This window comes from Odontomachus brunneus, unplaced genomic scaffold (assembly GCF_010583005.1).
Source record: "Odontomachus brunneus isolate Ranch 3 - 2012 unplaced genomic scaffold, Obru_v1 Obru_scaffold_001, whole genome shotgun sequence".
Taxonomy (NCBI): Eukaryota; Metazoa; Arthropoda; class Insecta; order Hymenoptera; family Formicidae; genus Odontomachus; species Odontomachus brunneus.
In genome coordinates, this window is record NW_022639451.1 from 42,263 (window position 1) to 59,696 (window position 17,434).

General features: G+C 37.3%; 2 protein-coding genes and 1 non-coding gene across 4 annotated transcripts in view; 1 reads left to right on the forward strand and 2 right to left on the reverse strand.

Moving 5' to 3' along the window:
• LOC116853104 (somatomedin-B and thrombospondin type-1 domain-containing protein) overlaps nt 1–4,688 on the reverse strand; it is a 21,998-nt gene extending 17,310 nt beyond the window's left edge. The window contains exon 1 of the mRNA XM_032834012.1: nt 3,344–4,688. Within this exon, the coding sequence (XP_032689903.1) occupies nt 3,344–3,590 (247 nt within the window). The 5' untranslated portion in view covers nt 3,591–4,688. The remainder of the gene's footprint in view (nt 1–3,343) is intronic.
• Nucleotides 4,689–6,254: 1,566 nt separating this feature from the next.
• On the reverse strand, nt 6,255–6,416 carry LOC116840695. Its single transcript, XR_004377396.1, has one exon. It is a non-coding gene; the product is annotated as a U1 spliceosomal RNA (small nuclear RNA).
• A 5,711-nt stretch (nt 6,417–12,127) lies between these two features.
• Nucleotides 12,128–17,434, forward strand: part of LOC116845583 (tricalbin-3-like) — a 56,379-nt gene continuing 51,072 nt past the window's right edge. The window contains exon 1 of one of the 2 annotated variants that reach the window (XM_032818704.1): nt 12,128–12,148. The gene's annotated coding sequence lies outside the window, so the exon portion shown is untranslated. Of the gene's footprint in view, nt 12,149–13,019; nt 13,036–17,434 lie in introns of those variants that run through there. The other variant, XM_032818779.1, reaches the window with a different exon arrangement.

Below are 17,434 nucleotides of genomic sequence, written 5' to 3' on the forward strand. Positions count from 1 at the left end.
CCCCCCCCAAGACAAATTCGACTTTTTCCTAGTGTACATTTAGAACACAGAGAGATGTATATTTGGAAATGTATAAATATAAAGTAATGATGCGGTATATATAGACGAGCGACACGATGGTGAAGTAATGTTAAATTCGTGCCGGCTGAGAATAGATCGCGCGCGGAGACACCTAAGTAATCTTCTCGTGTAATTTTTATATATAAATTCCACCGCATGCGAATGGTGCACGTGTGCATTGCCATGCAGTGACTGTCGATACGTCGATATTGTTACAAAGCATGCAAATTCGCGTGTCGAGTCTACGATGACGAGCTAGGATACGAGCGAGATTATCCCGCTTCTAGACGAACGGCTTTGCGCCACTTGAAGAACGAATTCAGCCGCCAAGAGTGCCACGGCGCCTTACATTTTCAAGATGGAAGGAACCGACGCTTCTTCTTCTTCTTCTTCTCCTACTTCGTCGGACGAAGGGAGGCGCGATAATCGCGTTTCGGCGCGGCTTTAAGCTCGTGTCGCGTCGGATTCCCTCGTAGCTTCACGAATGGCAGAAATCAGAGCATTAAAGATGAACATTTCGCGGAGGAGAGGGACAGGCTCGGGGATGGGAGATAAAAAGCGCAACGGACTCTTTTGCAACGTTCCGGATTCCCGATAATGGAAGTAAGTCACTTTTATCTCTAACGAACGGTTTCATTCCCTTTAAATCGCGACAGCGCCGTTATTGATCTACAATAAACAATAGACGCGCGAGTCCTGTGATTTCCTTTTCCCTTATCGTTGCTTTTCGATGGACAATTTGATGCGCGCGACAATTGATTATCTGGTAATTAGCAATATATAACTGTACCAAACGAACGGGAATGAATTGAGTAACATCCTTTTGCTACTAACAGGCGCGTCGTTCGGCGACCCATAAAATTTCCAACAAATTCAAATTGTGCCCAGCGTGGGAATAGCCCGACTATTTATAATGCGGAGATGGTTTCCATTAAAACTGTGATAGCATTTGTTGCCGCAGTCGCGACGCGAATTATAACTAACAACAACTAAAAAATATTTTAATAAATTACAGGAAAAAAAGGTAAATAAAAGAAAGTACCACTGAATTTGTGATTGAGGAAAAATATATCTTAGGAATAAAAAATATTTATTTAGTAGATACTAATATAAAAAACATATTTACTAATATAAAATATTTTCTAAATAAGGAAATATGCATTTTCTTCAAACTTTAGCTTTTCATGAAAGTAATAGTTTATGCTATTTGAATAAAAGAATTTAGAAAAATTTTAATAAAAGATTCAAATAAATATATTATCAGTACTCCCTGAATAAATATTTTTTTCAGATATTTTTTCCCATGATACATAAAAAATTGTTATTTCTCTGTATTATAAGATTCTTTCTCATTTTGTAATTATTCCAAAAGATAAAACTGTAATTATTCCATAAGATAAACACTGTAAGATAAAACACTCAATTGGCATTCTTTTAGTCATTGGCACTCTAGAGGAAAACCTGCTTTTTCTTGTAACCATCATTATAATTAAACTTCCTATTTGCACTTTATGATTTCAAAAGAGAACTTGATGACTAAAACTATGGACAATCATTGCTAGTTTGCAGGAAACACCAGGTTTTTCTATGGTATCAATGACTATAAGCCGATTAATAATCGGGTGTCAATAATCGGGTATTTCATCCCACTTTGGAAGTATGTAACACGGAGATAACAAACTGAATATTGTCGAGAAGTTCGCGTCGGTCGCGCGGATGGTCGCGCGATTATACCCGAGAGAGAAAATTCGATTGAAAATCGCCGTCGTCACACTTACGTCGTAACACTTACGTCAAATCTGCGAGATGAATTACAATTTACAGTCTATAAATTGCGGAGTACATTTACGCAAGGTATTCACCACTTTTATGCTTTGTTGGGGCTGACCCGTTGGTCAACGTTATCAGCTTCACTTACGCAATATAACGGCCAATAATTCTTCCTACCTCTATGTGTGAAATGGTTCCCTGTGGGCTATTCCTCCTAAACGCGAAACACTCGTGCGTAGAGATTTACGCGTATATCTTTCTCCCCTTTTTTTTCTTGTTCGTTCTTGAGCGATTTTTCGAGAGATTCTCTATTCGACTTCGTCAGTCAGACGAGTGACGCTCGCGAGAGACAAAATTAATCTCCTTGACGAAGTTTCTCCTCTCGATTTCTGCAATATCCTGTATATGTGACTTCGACGATGAACATGATAGCGACTATCAAACATACGATGCAATTACGGTGGCATCTATCATTTGAAACGGTTTGATCATACGAAAGCGCGGCGGTTTTGATTAAAACACATTCGATAGATTGATAGTTGTTCGATACCTGGTCAAATACTCGCGCAGCTTGCAGCATTATTGATATAGCTCGCACGTAGTATCTGATTTTTATTTGGTGCCCTCGCGTGCGGTCGGTTTGATCGAAAATTGCAAGTTGATATTGACTTTTAAAGGTTTCTACAAAAAATATGAGTCATATTTCTCCCCGCAAGTTAGTTGATACATAATATCGATACATCCGGGTAAAATATCTGTTTTATTGACTATCATAAACGAGAAATAATTCATTAAGCAGCGCGATTTTTCTCCCGGAAACGTCCGTCAACATAGTCGTGTTAGTGTTAATTAAAATTTCGTAATTAATAATGGGCCACTTGGTGATTAAAGCGGCCGCGTTTCGTCCATTCCAGCGCTGAAGCAGCATGATACGTCCTTAAGATCCCCGTATAATCCCGGAAAATCCAGAATGTTAAGCGAATGCTTAAGAGTCTTACGGCCCGTAAATAGAAAGTGACATTGTTATATCGATTAATCGATGTTTAATGCCGTGTCTTTCAGTTGAGAATTAATTGTCTCTTTTTTTAGACTCGCCCTTAATTAGTACGCACATTTTGACTCGATATCTCAATTTCATTAAACTCCCCCTGTAAATGGTCAATTTCCCGCGATTAATACGCGGAACATTGAATTATTTCCAATACAAATGATAAACAGTCATTACAGTTGTAACAACACCAAATTATCACAGCGAGATATTCGTTATTATCATAATCGTCGGTGGCGCGTAAGAAGGAATTTAATTCTAAACTATTAACTCATTAATTTAATAAAAAAATTCTATCTTTTTTTTTATATCCCTGGCCGAATATCTCCGATTGTCTACGAGAAATCAATTCCTAGTTGCGTAATAAATCGCGCTTCGGCCGTCGATCTTTCCTCCCGACGTCACCCGATAAGGACGACGTGATCCAACCCTTTCAAGCACGGGATCGCACCGTGAAACACGTACCACCGCAGGTCTCCTTGAAATCGTCGCAACAGTCGGCGAGCTTGAGACAGGCGTGATCGCAGTAGCAGGGCTTGTCGCGCGGGCTCTGGATAATCGCGTTCGGCGACTCCTTCTGTATGACGCAGCCGGAGTCCCTGCCCTGACAGCAGAGCTTCGCGGAGCTGCAGCTTCCGGCGGCGGTGCCGTCCGACAGGGTAATCAGCGTGGCGACGATCAACCTGGCGAGCGTCACGTCCTTCCTCCACATTCTCCTCGCGATTCCGCGACCCTGACACGACCTTGCTGCGGCCACCGTGATCCCGCTCGGTAGACAACTCCCAACGACAGTCGCGGAAACGCTCCTCACGCACGTGTCACCGGACTCTCCCTCGTCGTCGCTTCGCAGCGATTAGCCGCGCGCGCGATCGATCGTCGACATGTCGATCGCACAGTTGCTCGCCCCTCGCGCCACGAAATTCTATCACTCTTGGCTATTCGGCGAAAATGTCTCCTCGGTTTTGACGGTACTCATGTTCAGGGACAGTTCGCCGTTGAATGCCGTCGGAGTTCCCGGCACACTGACCGCCGAGCGGAATCGCGGCGAAATGCACAGCCGCGTGCAAATTCGCGACGTTAATCTTCTGGTATCACTTGAGTCCCCCAACGGATATACGGCAGATGACTACCTTAAGGAATCCTCGATATTCCGCATTTAATTAAGCAAGATCGTCGAATCGAACGATTATTGACCTCAGCGTTGCGGAGTCTTTTCTCCTTCTTGAGACGGATATTCTACGTATAAAGGCGAAATAAAAATAAGCGACATCCGTATAAACACTTTACCGTGCACGTCGAGTTGCCGCGGAGACGGGTCTTCGACGCTGACCACCGCGAACAACGACTTTGCCGCGCGCTCGACCCTTCGACACAGGGTGTCGCGATCCGACTGAGCGTTTCAACCCCACGCGCGAGAAGAATGTAACGGGGCGCGCGCTATGTTGCGCCTTCGCCGTCTCGTCGTCCTTGCTTTTCGTACTCGCGCACCTCGCCTCCCACGGGAACAGCGGCAGCCGGCGTCTGCACGAGCGCATGCTCGAACGATGTGTTCCCACGGGACACCATGATTTAGTGTCTGCAGCCTTTAATGGAATTTAAAGGCAACAATTCGTGCCCACCAATACTCACACGGTGTTCATATATACGGAGACGTTGCGAAACTACCGGATGTTCTTGAAATCTTTCGCATACATCTTCCATTCTCCCCCAAGCTCCCTCGAGCACGGTCTTTCCCTCGTGAGATGTCATCGTTAGTGCCTCAATTTGCTGATCTCTGAATTTTCCCGAAAGCCGTGAATAGCCTGCCGTAACCGTGAATCCCTCGGATTCATCAATACGAAGATGACTTTAGCAAGGACACTGTATGTCCTGTATATGCATGTGCTGTATCGCGAACGTGATAATACCTGGCACTCTATCGTTATCGACGTATCGCGCGGTGTGTGATTTCAGCGAAGTCCGATCACGTTCATTGTTGTCAATGAATGCAAAAAATTGATAAACTTTATCGCGTTTGCGCTACTGTCCCCGTTCAGTTACGGGATATTGTAAAATAGAGTCAACATGTTACACACACATACATACATACATACACACACGCACACACACATACATAACCCAGAGATCTGTTGCTGTCACTTTCTCTATGATTCAGAAATTTCAATGAAATTCCGGATTATAGAGATAAATTTAAAGTATCAAATTCGTGAAAAATTTACGATATATATATATCATTAACACGTCATCTCTATGCGCTACTATTCCATTAAACATTTTAGATACTGCAAAGTCATTTGTGCATAATAATTACATTTATCGTCTGCATCGTGTACAGATAGGTTTATATTTATTATCTCTGCCCGCTTGCGGCAGATGGCAGCAGTAGACGGCGAGCGCTCCTCGTTTCTATGAGTCACGATGCGGGGATGCGTAGCTCGTCGTTTATTAACACGTCGCTACCAGTGTCACATATGTGTGATTCAATAACCTCTCTCTCTCTCTCTCTCTCTCTCTTTCTCTCTCTCACTAGCGATCAGCGTCACCATATGTGTTACTGTTCTCTTTAATATTTCTTTCTATATCCATATTTTTGAACTGTCTGTTTTATACAATTATATAAAAGAAAAAAAATACGAGGATAAACTATGGAGGAAGAGTCCTCTAAATAAACCGTAATAACAGATGTTAAACAAGCTGGTTATCTCATATGCTCACTCTTATATTACGCTTCCGATCGATAATATACCGACCTTCGTCTTTACAATTCATTATTTCTTTTCGTAATACCTACACTCGGGCGTAGAAATATCAAATACCATATAGGCAAGAAAGATACTTTCTATTGATTAGTATTTACGTACTTAATAGTCGCAGAATACTCTTTTACACCATTTATATACAAAATCCAAACACCGCTTGTAAAAGTAAATTCTATTTGTAAGTAAATTCTATTTGTAAGATACACGAAACTGTATTAACAACTAGCCAAGGTCAACAGAAACTTCCATTTATACCAAAGTTAGTAAAAAATTGGTAAACACGTAAGGGCTGCAAATTATATTCCCCGTCCACTCATAATTATTACTACGGAATTTCAACACATATGTAAGCCCCACAATGTTTCTGAAGAAAAAGAGAAAAGTATACTTACCTCTTATTTTCATTCAATAGGGAAATTCTTACACTTTTCGTGAAGAACTCGCGAAGTTATAAAAGTTGGAGAGAGACTTCTCGCATTAACTATTGGATCCTTCTGTCCCTCTTGTGACCATATTGATTTGAACGCTTCGAGAAGGTAGTCGTGCCTATAGCAGGGGAAACCCTGGTCGGTGTCCGTATGAGATAGAAAAGAAGTTCTCTGTTTGAGAAGTATTAACCGGGATAGCGCGAACGCAGTCCCGACTACCAAAAATTGTACGCCCGAGATATCCACATTAGGGATATTCGCAAGGGTCAGCTCAACCGTGGTGCAATGGAAGAGCCTCGCCCTGGAGGAACCGCCTTCCTGATCACGGTAACCTCTGCGCCAGGTAAGTATGCTTTCCGCTCTTACAAGCCTCAATTTATAAGTACTTGAGTTAAATTTTAACTGCGAGTAGAGAAAGAGCCTCACGCCTGCGAACCCTAACGGTAACTTTATGAACTATGCACGCGCGACAGTTGTGAGGGCTTAGTATATGTGTGTGTATCAAACAACTCTGCACGTTCTCTACTCTTACATTTCAATGCGTGTCGCCCAAAGTAAAATCGATTTTACATATTCGAAAGATTTTTCGAAGCAGCAAATTTCCTTGCATTCTTATAGAATTCATGCAATGCTTCGCATTCACTTCCTTGAAAAGAAAAATCGTGAGAAAACACTCATGCATCTTAAAAAAAAATTAAAATTTGTTGTATTTTATAAACAATTAATACATTTTTATATATTATTTATCAAATCATTCTCCGTGCGATTAATTATTATTAATTCGCCTATAACAAAAGCAAATGAAATAAATTCCGTGCACGATATTTACACATATTAAAACTTCATGTTCATCCAATAATGGAATAATGGAAGTTTTTATTACTATAAAATATTTTCAACACAAATAATTAATTATTGATTAAAGTTACATATGATACTAGTTTCAGGGAAGGACGGCTCATAATTAAATACGGATGGCACGTCTAGAACAAGTTTAATATGTACGTGTAAGGGAAAAGAACGAGAGACTAAGGTTAAAAAGCTGCTCACGCCTCGAATGCAGTCTGTATTAAGCAATGAAAGTTGGGTACAGATATTGCGAAAGTTTGCTACGTTCTATAATTGCACTCCATTGCCAAGAGCATAATCTCCTCATTCTCCCTTGTTTCTTGCTTCCCATTATCCACCTTAGGCACGTGCTCCGTAGGTTTACGACGAGAAAAGTCGTTCCAGTTTTGTATGAATGCATAAAAACTTCCCGATGTTTATTTAACATGCATTACGATGCTAACGAGTGCAGGCACCGAAAAGATATCCCTTGATACCCGATTTATATACACTCGACCTACATTTCTTGCCTTCAATGATTTTCAATATCCGTGGCGCATGGCGATTAAATACACTTCATCAAGTACATACGCGCACTCCGGATAATATAATCCAAATTGGTATTGAAAAAAACTGTCCAGTCATAACGTCGATGTTACCAGACAATATAATGTCTAAAATCGGGACATAAGACGTCTTAAAGATCATTTTTAAGATGTCTTTCAGACGATTTACGAATAAATGTCTTTAAGGCGGCTTAAAGATTATCTTTAAGACATCTTATGTCCCGATTTTAGACATTATGTTGTCTGGATAATGACAGTTTTATTAGCAACGAAAAAGAAAAGCAATACTGCACCATGCTCACTTTTTACGTTAATTAATTATTTGAAATAATACTAAATATTTTCATTAAAACGTTCATTCAATTCAGCATTCACAAAAGAATAATCTTCACCTCACCGTTTTCGCTGAAATTTTAATATATTACTAAGCCTCCCCCTATTAATGACTGGGCAAATGGCACAACGCAGCTTTTAAGCATTCACGAAAAACTTGTATGTAAAGTTTCTCACGCACCGTAAGTACTATTTACAAATAAGAATAGTTTAGCCGCTAGTAAATGTAGCAAAGCAGCAGAAGTCGGCTGGAAGGTTGCGCGTTCGAACCTAACTTCTTCAAATTTTTTTTCAAAATTTTTACGAAATGTTTATCAATGAAGGACTAGATAAATTAACATAAGACATCCAATAATTAAAAAACTTTCAAGTAATAAAATAATTATTTTTTTATCTTAAATAAATGTTTCTCAAATATTAAAAATATTAAATTTTTCTAAACTTTTTAAAAAAAATTCTTTTTAGTAGAAGAGGAAAGTAAAAAGAAAAAAGAGAAGAGTAAAGAAAAGGAAACTTAACTCATTATTTTTTATGTTTTTGGAAATGTTTACAAATATTTTTTTAAAAACATTGTTTTGCTGATTTGGTAATGGCTAAATATTACTGCATTATAACGCTATGTACTAATCTCATCGCATTTTCGTGTATGTTATGTCATATCGATGCTGTCTAGTCTCAGATTATGCTGAGAAAAAAATTTACTAAATTTTAAGAAATGTTTGGATAGTACTGTGAAGATATTTGTTTAAATTAAGTAATTATTTTTTTAAATTAAATAAAAAAGTTTTAAATATAAATATGTTTTTTTAATTTTAGAAAATAATTAGTTAATTTAAACAAATATTTTTACAGTACTATCCAAACAAACGTTTTTTGAAATTTAGTAAATTTTTTCTCAGTGTACTTTTCTACTGATAATAGAATTTTTCTAGAGAATAAAAAATACACAGAATTCAATTGCAAACGCTGGAAATTCGTCCTACTTGTTGATCGATATTCGTGGATATCGAATATCGATATTCGTGGACATCGAATATCAATATTCGGTGTCATCAGAAGTGTGCCTCGCGAGTACTCGAGTTTTTGATAACGAGTTCACACGCGCTCAGTAAGTAATGGATGTAAGAAATTTCACGTGAGACGAAGAAAAGAGTCAGGGTATAAGTGCACTGGCCGGAATTGAATTGAATTGAATGCCCGCGAGACTGGGGAACGTTGATTAATCACACCTGCAAACAATGTGTAACGCTGCTTGATATCCACACAGTCTCTTCTCCTGAAGATAGAGCGTACTCTTAGAAGACGACAATTAATTTTCCCAATTCTGTCGGCCGTCCTACGATGTTCGCGCCAGCTGCGCCGACATTAATAAGAGAAGACATACGTGTCGTCTCTCGCGACAACGAAAAGTCGATATATACATATATGCATACATATATATATAGCGACTTCCTCTCAATTTGTGACCTCGACTTCAACTGGAACGATACAGAGAACGACAGCAGATTATCGACAGCGTATTAATATTAACGTAGCTCTTATCTGAAATTCTCCCCCTGCGAAGATATTAGCACGAATATTTCTGTACGGATTCTGTATGATCTGCAGTTTTAATTAAAAAAAAACTTTTCATTCTGCAGAAGATCGTGGAAGCGCGCGCCCGTTCCTCAATTTCACGGCTAGAGATTATAAAATCTATTCGGTCTGCGAATAAATTGACAGCGACGAGAGTGCGAGCGCACTTCGAAAGTTCGAGTGAGTGCACACGCGAAACTCGATTCGCGCAGAATAGGCTATGATAGCACTAATATGAGTAACGAGAAAATCTAATTTGCCCGCTGTCGGAGTTATCAGTGGGAAACGCAGTTTTTAGACATTAGCATCACTGTGCAGACGAAAGAAACTTCAAAGTGCAATCACTCGCGTGTCTCATAATTAACAAATGAGATAATCGAGTCATTATTTTATTTTTACATTGCTCTCGGGTATTTTCACAATCAAGACGTGAAAACGATAGAAATTTAATGGAACGCACGAAAGTAAAATACGTAGAAATACATACATAAAAAATGGACTTTAAACTATTATTTGTTATTCAGTCCACTATTTGTCATGAATGTGATTTATGTGGCTCTATTGTGTTGTAATATTTGTTTCTTTTTGATCGAGGGATATCTCTTTTATATTAACATTCGAAGCGTTCGTTTCAACAAAAAACGATTAGAGTTGAATCAATGCAACCAAACGGACTGCCTAGCGCTATCTAGCGGTAATACCTAAAAACTCATTAAAAGAACTCGCTCGGCGGGTTTGATTATCAACTAAGTGCGGTTTGAATCTTAGCTAAGTAAGCTGTTTTATTTTATTAGTTCTAAAGTTCCCGCTACGAGCCGCCACCATCTCTGTCGACAAAACGAGATTCGGCTAATAGGATTATTGTGGATCCTCGGGCAAAACAATATATAAAAAGAAGAAGAAGATAAAACAAGATAAAATTCAATGACGCGTATCGAAAGGATTTTATATTTTTTAATTCTTCCAATGACTTCTTTTTATAGCGTGGGTTAATTTTCGTCACTATTTTTTAATGAAAAGCAAAAGACCTTCGTGGATTATACCATTGGAAGATGCAAATCCCAACAGCGCTATACTTCAAAGGAATTCAAACGAGGCTTACATATACAGAAGCCATATGCTCGATAAACTTTCATGATGAAATTTCTTAATATTAAATTAAAGAAGATATAGAATTTACATATAGAATTTCGGAATCAAATCGGAAAAAAAAAATCTTAAAAAGGTAATTTATTTTTTAATATTAAAAAAAAAACAAGGAAAAAGAATCGATTTACATCTACCCTAACAGCACAGGAGACATCCAAAGTACATCCTGAGAAAGTCCTGAGGACATTTCTTCGTCCTCAGGACGTCCTTAGGACTTCCTGCTTATCTTATGCTGTCTGGATAATGGTATCTCTGGATATATGATTCTTATTCTGGACGCTCTTTTGTCAACAAAAGTACTTCTAAATATGATTTATAAATCTTCTGATTGGCTTATAAGCATATTCAGAGACATTTTTCGATGGAAAAGAATTCAAAATGAGGAGTTAGATATCTGCTTGTCGTAAGAATATCTGTGCTGATGCTGCATTTTTTAAAAATATTTTAAATATTAAAGGCGATTATTTTTAGGCAAGTTATGCCAAGACTGAAAGAACAAAGATAACACAGTTTTTAATGCATTTTTATAAAAATGTATTTTTTTTAATTGTTCCATATATAGTATTAGTTAGATTAACCAAATACCTGGTAAAATATGAACAAACCATTCTGGTTGAAAAGTTATCAGAATTTTGTTCAAGTTAACCAGAATCTTGTTAACTTGAATATGAATCTGATAATTTCCATTGGAATTCTGATTCGTTCATATTTCATCAAATATTTGATTAATACAACTAAATTTCTTTTTTCGTGTACCGAATACTTTCCACTTATAATTTATAATATTCATTTGTCGTCGATATATGTTTCATCTTAATATTTTTATACACACAATGATGAAAAAACAAACTAACATAAAAAAAGAAATATAGTAGGATTTTTTAAAATTGCAGTTGCATATATATATATATATATATATATATATATATATATATATATATGCACTGAATGCACCCGTATGCAAAGAACAGTATCATCATTGATTTTTCTCGTAAAAAGGTCCTACATATATAAGTATTGGAAATTCGATTAGACGAATCACGAAAATTCTCAAATCATTGGAATCATATATTTTTAAACTCTGCCATCTTCATACAAAGAGAAAACACAATAATCGAGTCAATTCGTAGAAGACGGCGATAAAATTATTTCTTTTATCCAAACACGAATTCTCTATATTTATATTTATATTTAAATAAGTAGTACAATTTTTTTAATAATTAACATTGCCTTATTCGTCGCTCTTGAGAGAGTCAAATTGAAGGGCAGCATTCGATGGTCCAGCTCCACACGAGTGTTTCCCAACAATCCCTTCTTTCTTGCCCCTCTCTCCACCGCTCATTTTCTCGTCTCTCTGGACGGCGTTGGCCCCGTTGTTTCCCTCGTACCCTTCGCGTTAGAGCCGGCTTCTCGCGGCTCCCTTCTGCTCCCCTGTCCCCCGAGTGAGTATGCCAGCTCAGAACGCAGCAGCTGACGGCCATAACAATGCGTTCCCGGTGTACAGTAGCATCATGTCCAGTACGACTACCAGAAGAGAGCCATTACAAAACAGCATCTCCGATATAGAGCGTCGACATTTCCACCTTCCGGAACGATGTGTATAAACTTCGATCCTGATATAACACGAAACAGGTAAAAATTACATTCAAACCCTTGGGAGAGAAGACAGAGAGAGAGAGAGAGAGAGAGAGAGAGAGAGAGAGAGAAAGAGAGAGAAGGAAGGAAGGGAGAAGGGGGATCAAAAGGAGCCCCACCGAGGGCTCGGCCGCGTAATATCGCCCTGCTCTAAAACTACGAAAAGTCGAAGGGAGAGAGCAGGAGAGAATTCGAGCGGGTTGTGCGTAGCGCGCGCGTGACCGGCACGGGAGAACGAGATTCCATCGGATTCGTGCTCGATACAGTGCGACGTAAAGAGAAGGAAGAAGTTTATGGTCAAACCCTTGAAGAAAGTAGGGCGCGTGAAATGTTGAGGACAGAACGTCTGTGTTAATAATTTGACGCCGCAGATTCCTCGCTGAAAACGCCCGGCTGTGATTATGAGTGATGGGACTAACGAGAAATCGTTGTGCGCGTTATATGAAATTAAAAGTGCGCGGTCAAATACTCGCGTTGTTAATGTGACGATACGCACCAGAGAATACATCGATAGGTGTAAAATGCAAACATCGCGCAACGCGCATTGGAAGTTACACGGAGATCTGCTCGACGAGTCACGAAGCAGATTCTCATGATCGATGTGTAGCCAATGTGTAAATGCACATACTATATATGTATGTGTGTGTGTGTGTGTAACCTAAAATTGTCACGGAAGTATGTTCGTCCAGCTACGCGCGTGTCAGATAATTGCAAAATTTTCGCCGGCTCTCTCGATTCGCGTACCAGGAACGCGACTTGTGGTCCGAGCGCGTTTAATGCATCCGCTTACTGAAATGCGTCCGGAAGTGGAGTAATACGTTTCTGTGTAATATGCGAGCGGTTTTCCACATGAATTTCTACGTGTGCAGTTATTATTTCATGCGGTAAGTGTGCATGATAGCGCATGAAAATACTCGGGTGCCCACGAAGTTGACGCGGGGTGCCATAGTGCTCGCTCTATCCTCAGTACTTAGAACTCCTCTAGTATTATTGATCGATCGTCCGCTCGTCTGTACGTCCGTCATCCATGTGTCCATGCGTTCGTTGCACGAACACTAACGCGCGAGCTAATCGCGCGAAAATTCCTGGTCAAATCTAGTGACGTGCGGCACACTTGTAGCACACACGATGAAACATGAGTATTGTGGATATTACGGTACATATATACTGCTATAAAGGCTACAGCTCTAGCGCGACGTAAAAGCGACACGGCACACATGGAGCTGGCGGTGTGTTATCACTTTTGGCTTCAACGGGTCACACAAGTTCGGCTCGCAATTACGGAAATTGCTAGATGAATAATTCACGAATGTACCGTAGTATCGTTAACATTAAAGATATCACGTTATTAAAACGCGTTATTTACGTGTCTCGAAGGCCATTCCGTCTCACTTTAGAAGATTGAAAAATACATACCCAAAGAAAACTACATATTCTGAGTATATAAGCATAATTATATATATATATATATATATATATATATATATATAACGTAATTATTTATTCTAAATATATCGAACAAAATTTTAATAATAATAATAATATTTTATTGAATAGCCCAGCTTAAAGAGGTTGAAGCTTTCTAATATATGTGTATTTGATTTATTTTATTATGAATAAAATCGTTTAAAATAACTAAAAAAATAATTTTGCAACAATATATGCGAAGTAAAACTCACAAATTTTATAATATGTAATGATTTTTTCTTTTAAAAGTTAAGAAATACTGAAAGAGAGAATGACAAAATAAAAACTGTAAGACACTATGGCAATTTAATGGCAGTACCAATTATAAGAAATATGAACACAAAATGTACTCGTATTTGACAACTTATCAGTCTTTATTTAACCTTCCTTTTATTTGCCCTCGTATGAAGCAAATGCTCAGTTGAAATTTTATTTTCTAATTATATAAAGATAGCTTAAATAGTTGACTTTCAAACTTTCCGACTTTTCATTTACAATCTTTTAGATCATATTTGCATAATAGTTTTTTTAATCCTTTCAAGTCCGACTTTTTGAAAAATATTTATCGATCAAATTTTTTATTGTATAGGTATTTTGTATTTTTATTGAAATAGGTTGGTGTTGTAGATATGTTGTAGACCAAAAATAATCGTCATAACTTTCTATCCACCTGAATCTACCCCTAGAAACAAAAACCACTCCTCACCATGATTAAAATTATCGTTTTTGAGTTTTTATCGTTCTGGACGAAGTCTTTTTGATAGAATATCATATAAAAAACATAAATAATGTTTCTTAAATAAAAATTGGTGGGTTCTCACCCCAAAGTGTACCCTTTGACATAAACTACCCCTCTAAAAAATAATCTGCCATTCATAGGTTCAACTGTTTCGTAGATATTTTATAGCCTAATCTTGAATTTCGTTGAGGTCTGACAGTACTATAGATCACGGAAAAATCGTCAAGATTCTCTGTCTATGAAAAACTATCCCCAACTACAAAACTACCCGTTACTGTGATGGAAAAAAATTTTTGTTTTATTGTACCGAACTTGGTATAGATAAAACATTACATGAAAATATAAAAATGTCTGTAGAATAAATATGGTTAGTCCTAATCCCCGTAGTGTACCTTTCGACATGATGTTATAGTGGATAGACCTCAAACCTGATTTGCCTATATAACAGAACATATAGGAGTATGAATTATGTTCGCAAAGTAGGAGAATTCCTCTTGCATATGACGAAACAAGTAAGCAAATATCTCAATTTTTCATGGAGTTATTGACTTCTAAACACGTTCCTGGGAACTAAAGTTTCCAGTGAAAAAAAAGGGCCTGAAAGGGTTAATTTCGTTGGTATAATTTTGCTAGTAGACATCAATCTATTGCTTTCGTATAAGGCAAACTCGTTCAGCGGAAATTTTATTTTGTAATTATATAAAATTATGTTGTAATTATATAAAATTTTATAGAGAGAGAAAAAGAGAGAGAGAGTTGGCTTTGAAACTTTCTGACTTTTTTTACAACCTTTAAAATTATATTTATATGGTCATTTTCTTAATTTTATTAATATAACTTTTATTAATAGACTCTGGCAAACGTTAGCGCGCTCATAGCGAGAGTAAATACATGAGATTAATGTGCTGTTATCAAATTTAAGCTTTACTCTGATCAAAAGAAGATGCACTAGATCAAAATTATTATTATTCATGTTTAAGATTTACGTTAATGTTTAGGGTTTTAGGATTATTAATTGTGAATCCGCAATTAAAGTAAAACTTTGTCCACTTGAAATCATAATAAAGTTTCATCTTTATATTCCCATATAAATCTGATGGATCAATAATAAATAAATATTTTAATGCATCTATTCACTTTTATAAAGCCGTATTAATGCAGCAATAATTAAATTTTCATTTAAATTCAATTAATAACAGGCGCGGCATTTCACTCATACGAGAGCACTAACGTTCGTCAGTCGAACGAGGATGGAGGATTAGTTTAGATTGGAAATGCATAGATATGTTAAAATAAATATAAAACATATTATATATACAAAAATGAGATTATGAGGTTACCTAAAATCTAACTTATTATTTTACATGATGTAGACTAGAGTCCATTTAACGCTACAAATGCGTTTCAAAGCGACGGATAGACCAATCATGTTGATTTATTTAATACTCCGAAGCATTTGAAGTGACAAGTAAATTTTACTTATTTCTATATTTCTACTCATATATTGTTGATTTCATGAATATTCACGTCAAAATATCAAAATTTCTCTTCAATCTGACTGTAAATTTAAATGACCCTTCGCTAAAACTTGTTTAAATGTTTATTTTATTATCACGATAATTTTCTAAACCTGTGTCTTCTATACAAATGTATCAAATTTAAAGAAATTGTTGCATTACAGAGATTCTACATATATACTTGTATATATACTACATATATACTTGTATATATACAAGTTTATAATAAAATATCTCAAAAACAGATTACGACAAAGATTATTGAAATTTTTATTGCACATGTTAGTTTAATTAATGTTTATATCACGTATATATGCATTATAAATTTATTTTATATTCCATCAAACATCCTTCCAATCTTCTTAAAAACATACGATTGATACGAAAAATTAATTTATATTAATTATATTATTATATTTAATAGCTGAAGCGTATGACGTGAATAATTAGCCTATAACTCGCAAGGAATATCTTATAAATCTAAACATGGGTAAAATTTCTCCAGACTTTCTTCAATTTGCATTGCAAATCGCAAAAATATTAATAAAATCATATTCCTTGACGATTTCTAGACTAATTAAAAAAAATGAATATTAAATTTCAATTATTTTTTGCAATCATTATGATCAAAAGAAGATGCACTAGCTAAAATTTACTTATGTTTAAGATTCACGTTAATGTTTAGGGTTCTGGGATTAATAATTGTGAACCCGCAATTAAAGTGAAGCCTTGTCCACTTGAAGTCGTAACAAAGTTTCATCTTTATATTCCCATATAAATCCGTCCCTGTGCACGTATCGTAACACGTCGTTGCGGAAAAGGAGGAAAAGGGGATTAGGGCTTTACCGAGAGAGTCAATGATCCGCACGCAGGCATTCCACTCTTCTCAGGCTTCACCGGCGACGCGAGCGAGGTGTTCTTCGTCGGATACTTCCTCATCGTCGGTCATCTGTTGTCGCGTCGGTCGAGTTCCCTCGTTACATACGCCGAGTACGTGCTCTTTCTTTTTCTTTTTATTATCAACGTAACTGGCGCGCTAGTAACTTCTTGAAAGCAGATTAATAAGTTACGCGCTCGACGATACGCAGGGATTTTTTCACTGAAAATAAAGATACAAAGAACCATAGATACTCATGGCAGAGAAGCACGCCAATCTTCTTTGATCTTTCCAGCGACATAGATCTCTTCTTTTCTCGATTCCTCCTATGGACTTGAAGTGAAGAAGAACCTTGACGAGTCAAAGAAAACTCTTCTTGTCGTTTACTTCGTCCCTTCCTGAATTGGCAATCCCGGCACAAGAAGTTCTCATCGTCTGGTCGACTTCTGTTTATGGGATCAAAATGAAGACGAAACTTCAAGGGTAACAATTAAAAAGCAAAAAGCAGCGTGCCCTCTTTCTGTCGATGACCCGTCTTTACGTGACCAGCAGGACTAACCAGAGGAGAAGTTCTTCGCTGCTTCTCTTTATGGACTCGAAGTAAGGAAGAAACTTAAATGGTACAATTAAAAGTAAAAAAGAGTCGTGCCCTCCTTCTGTCGATGTTACTCGAATTCCCCCGG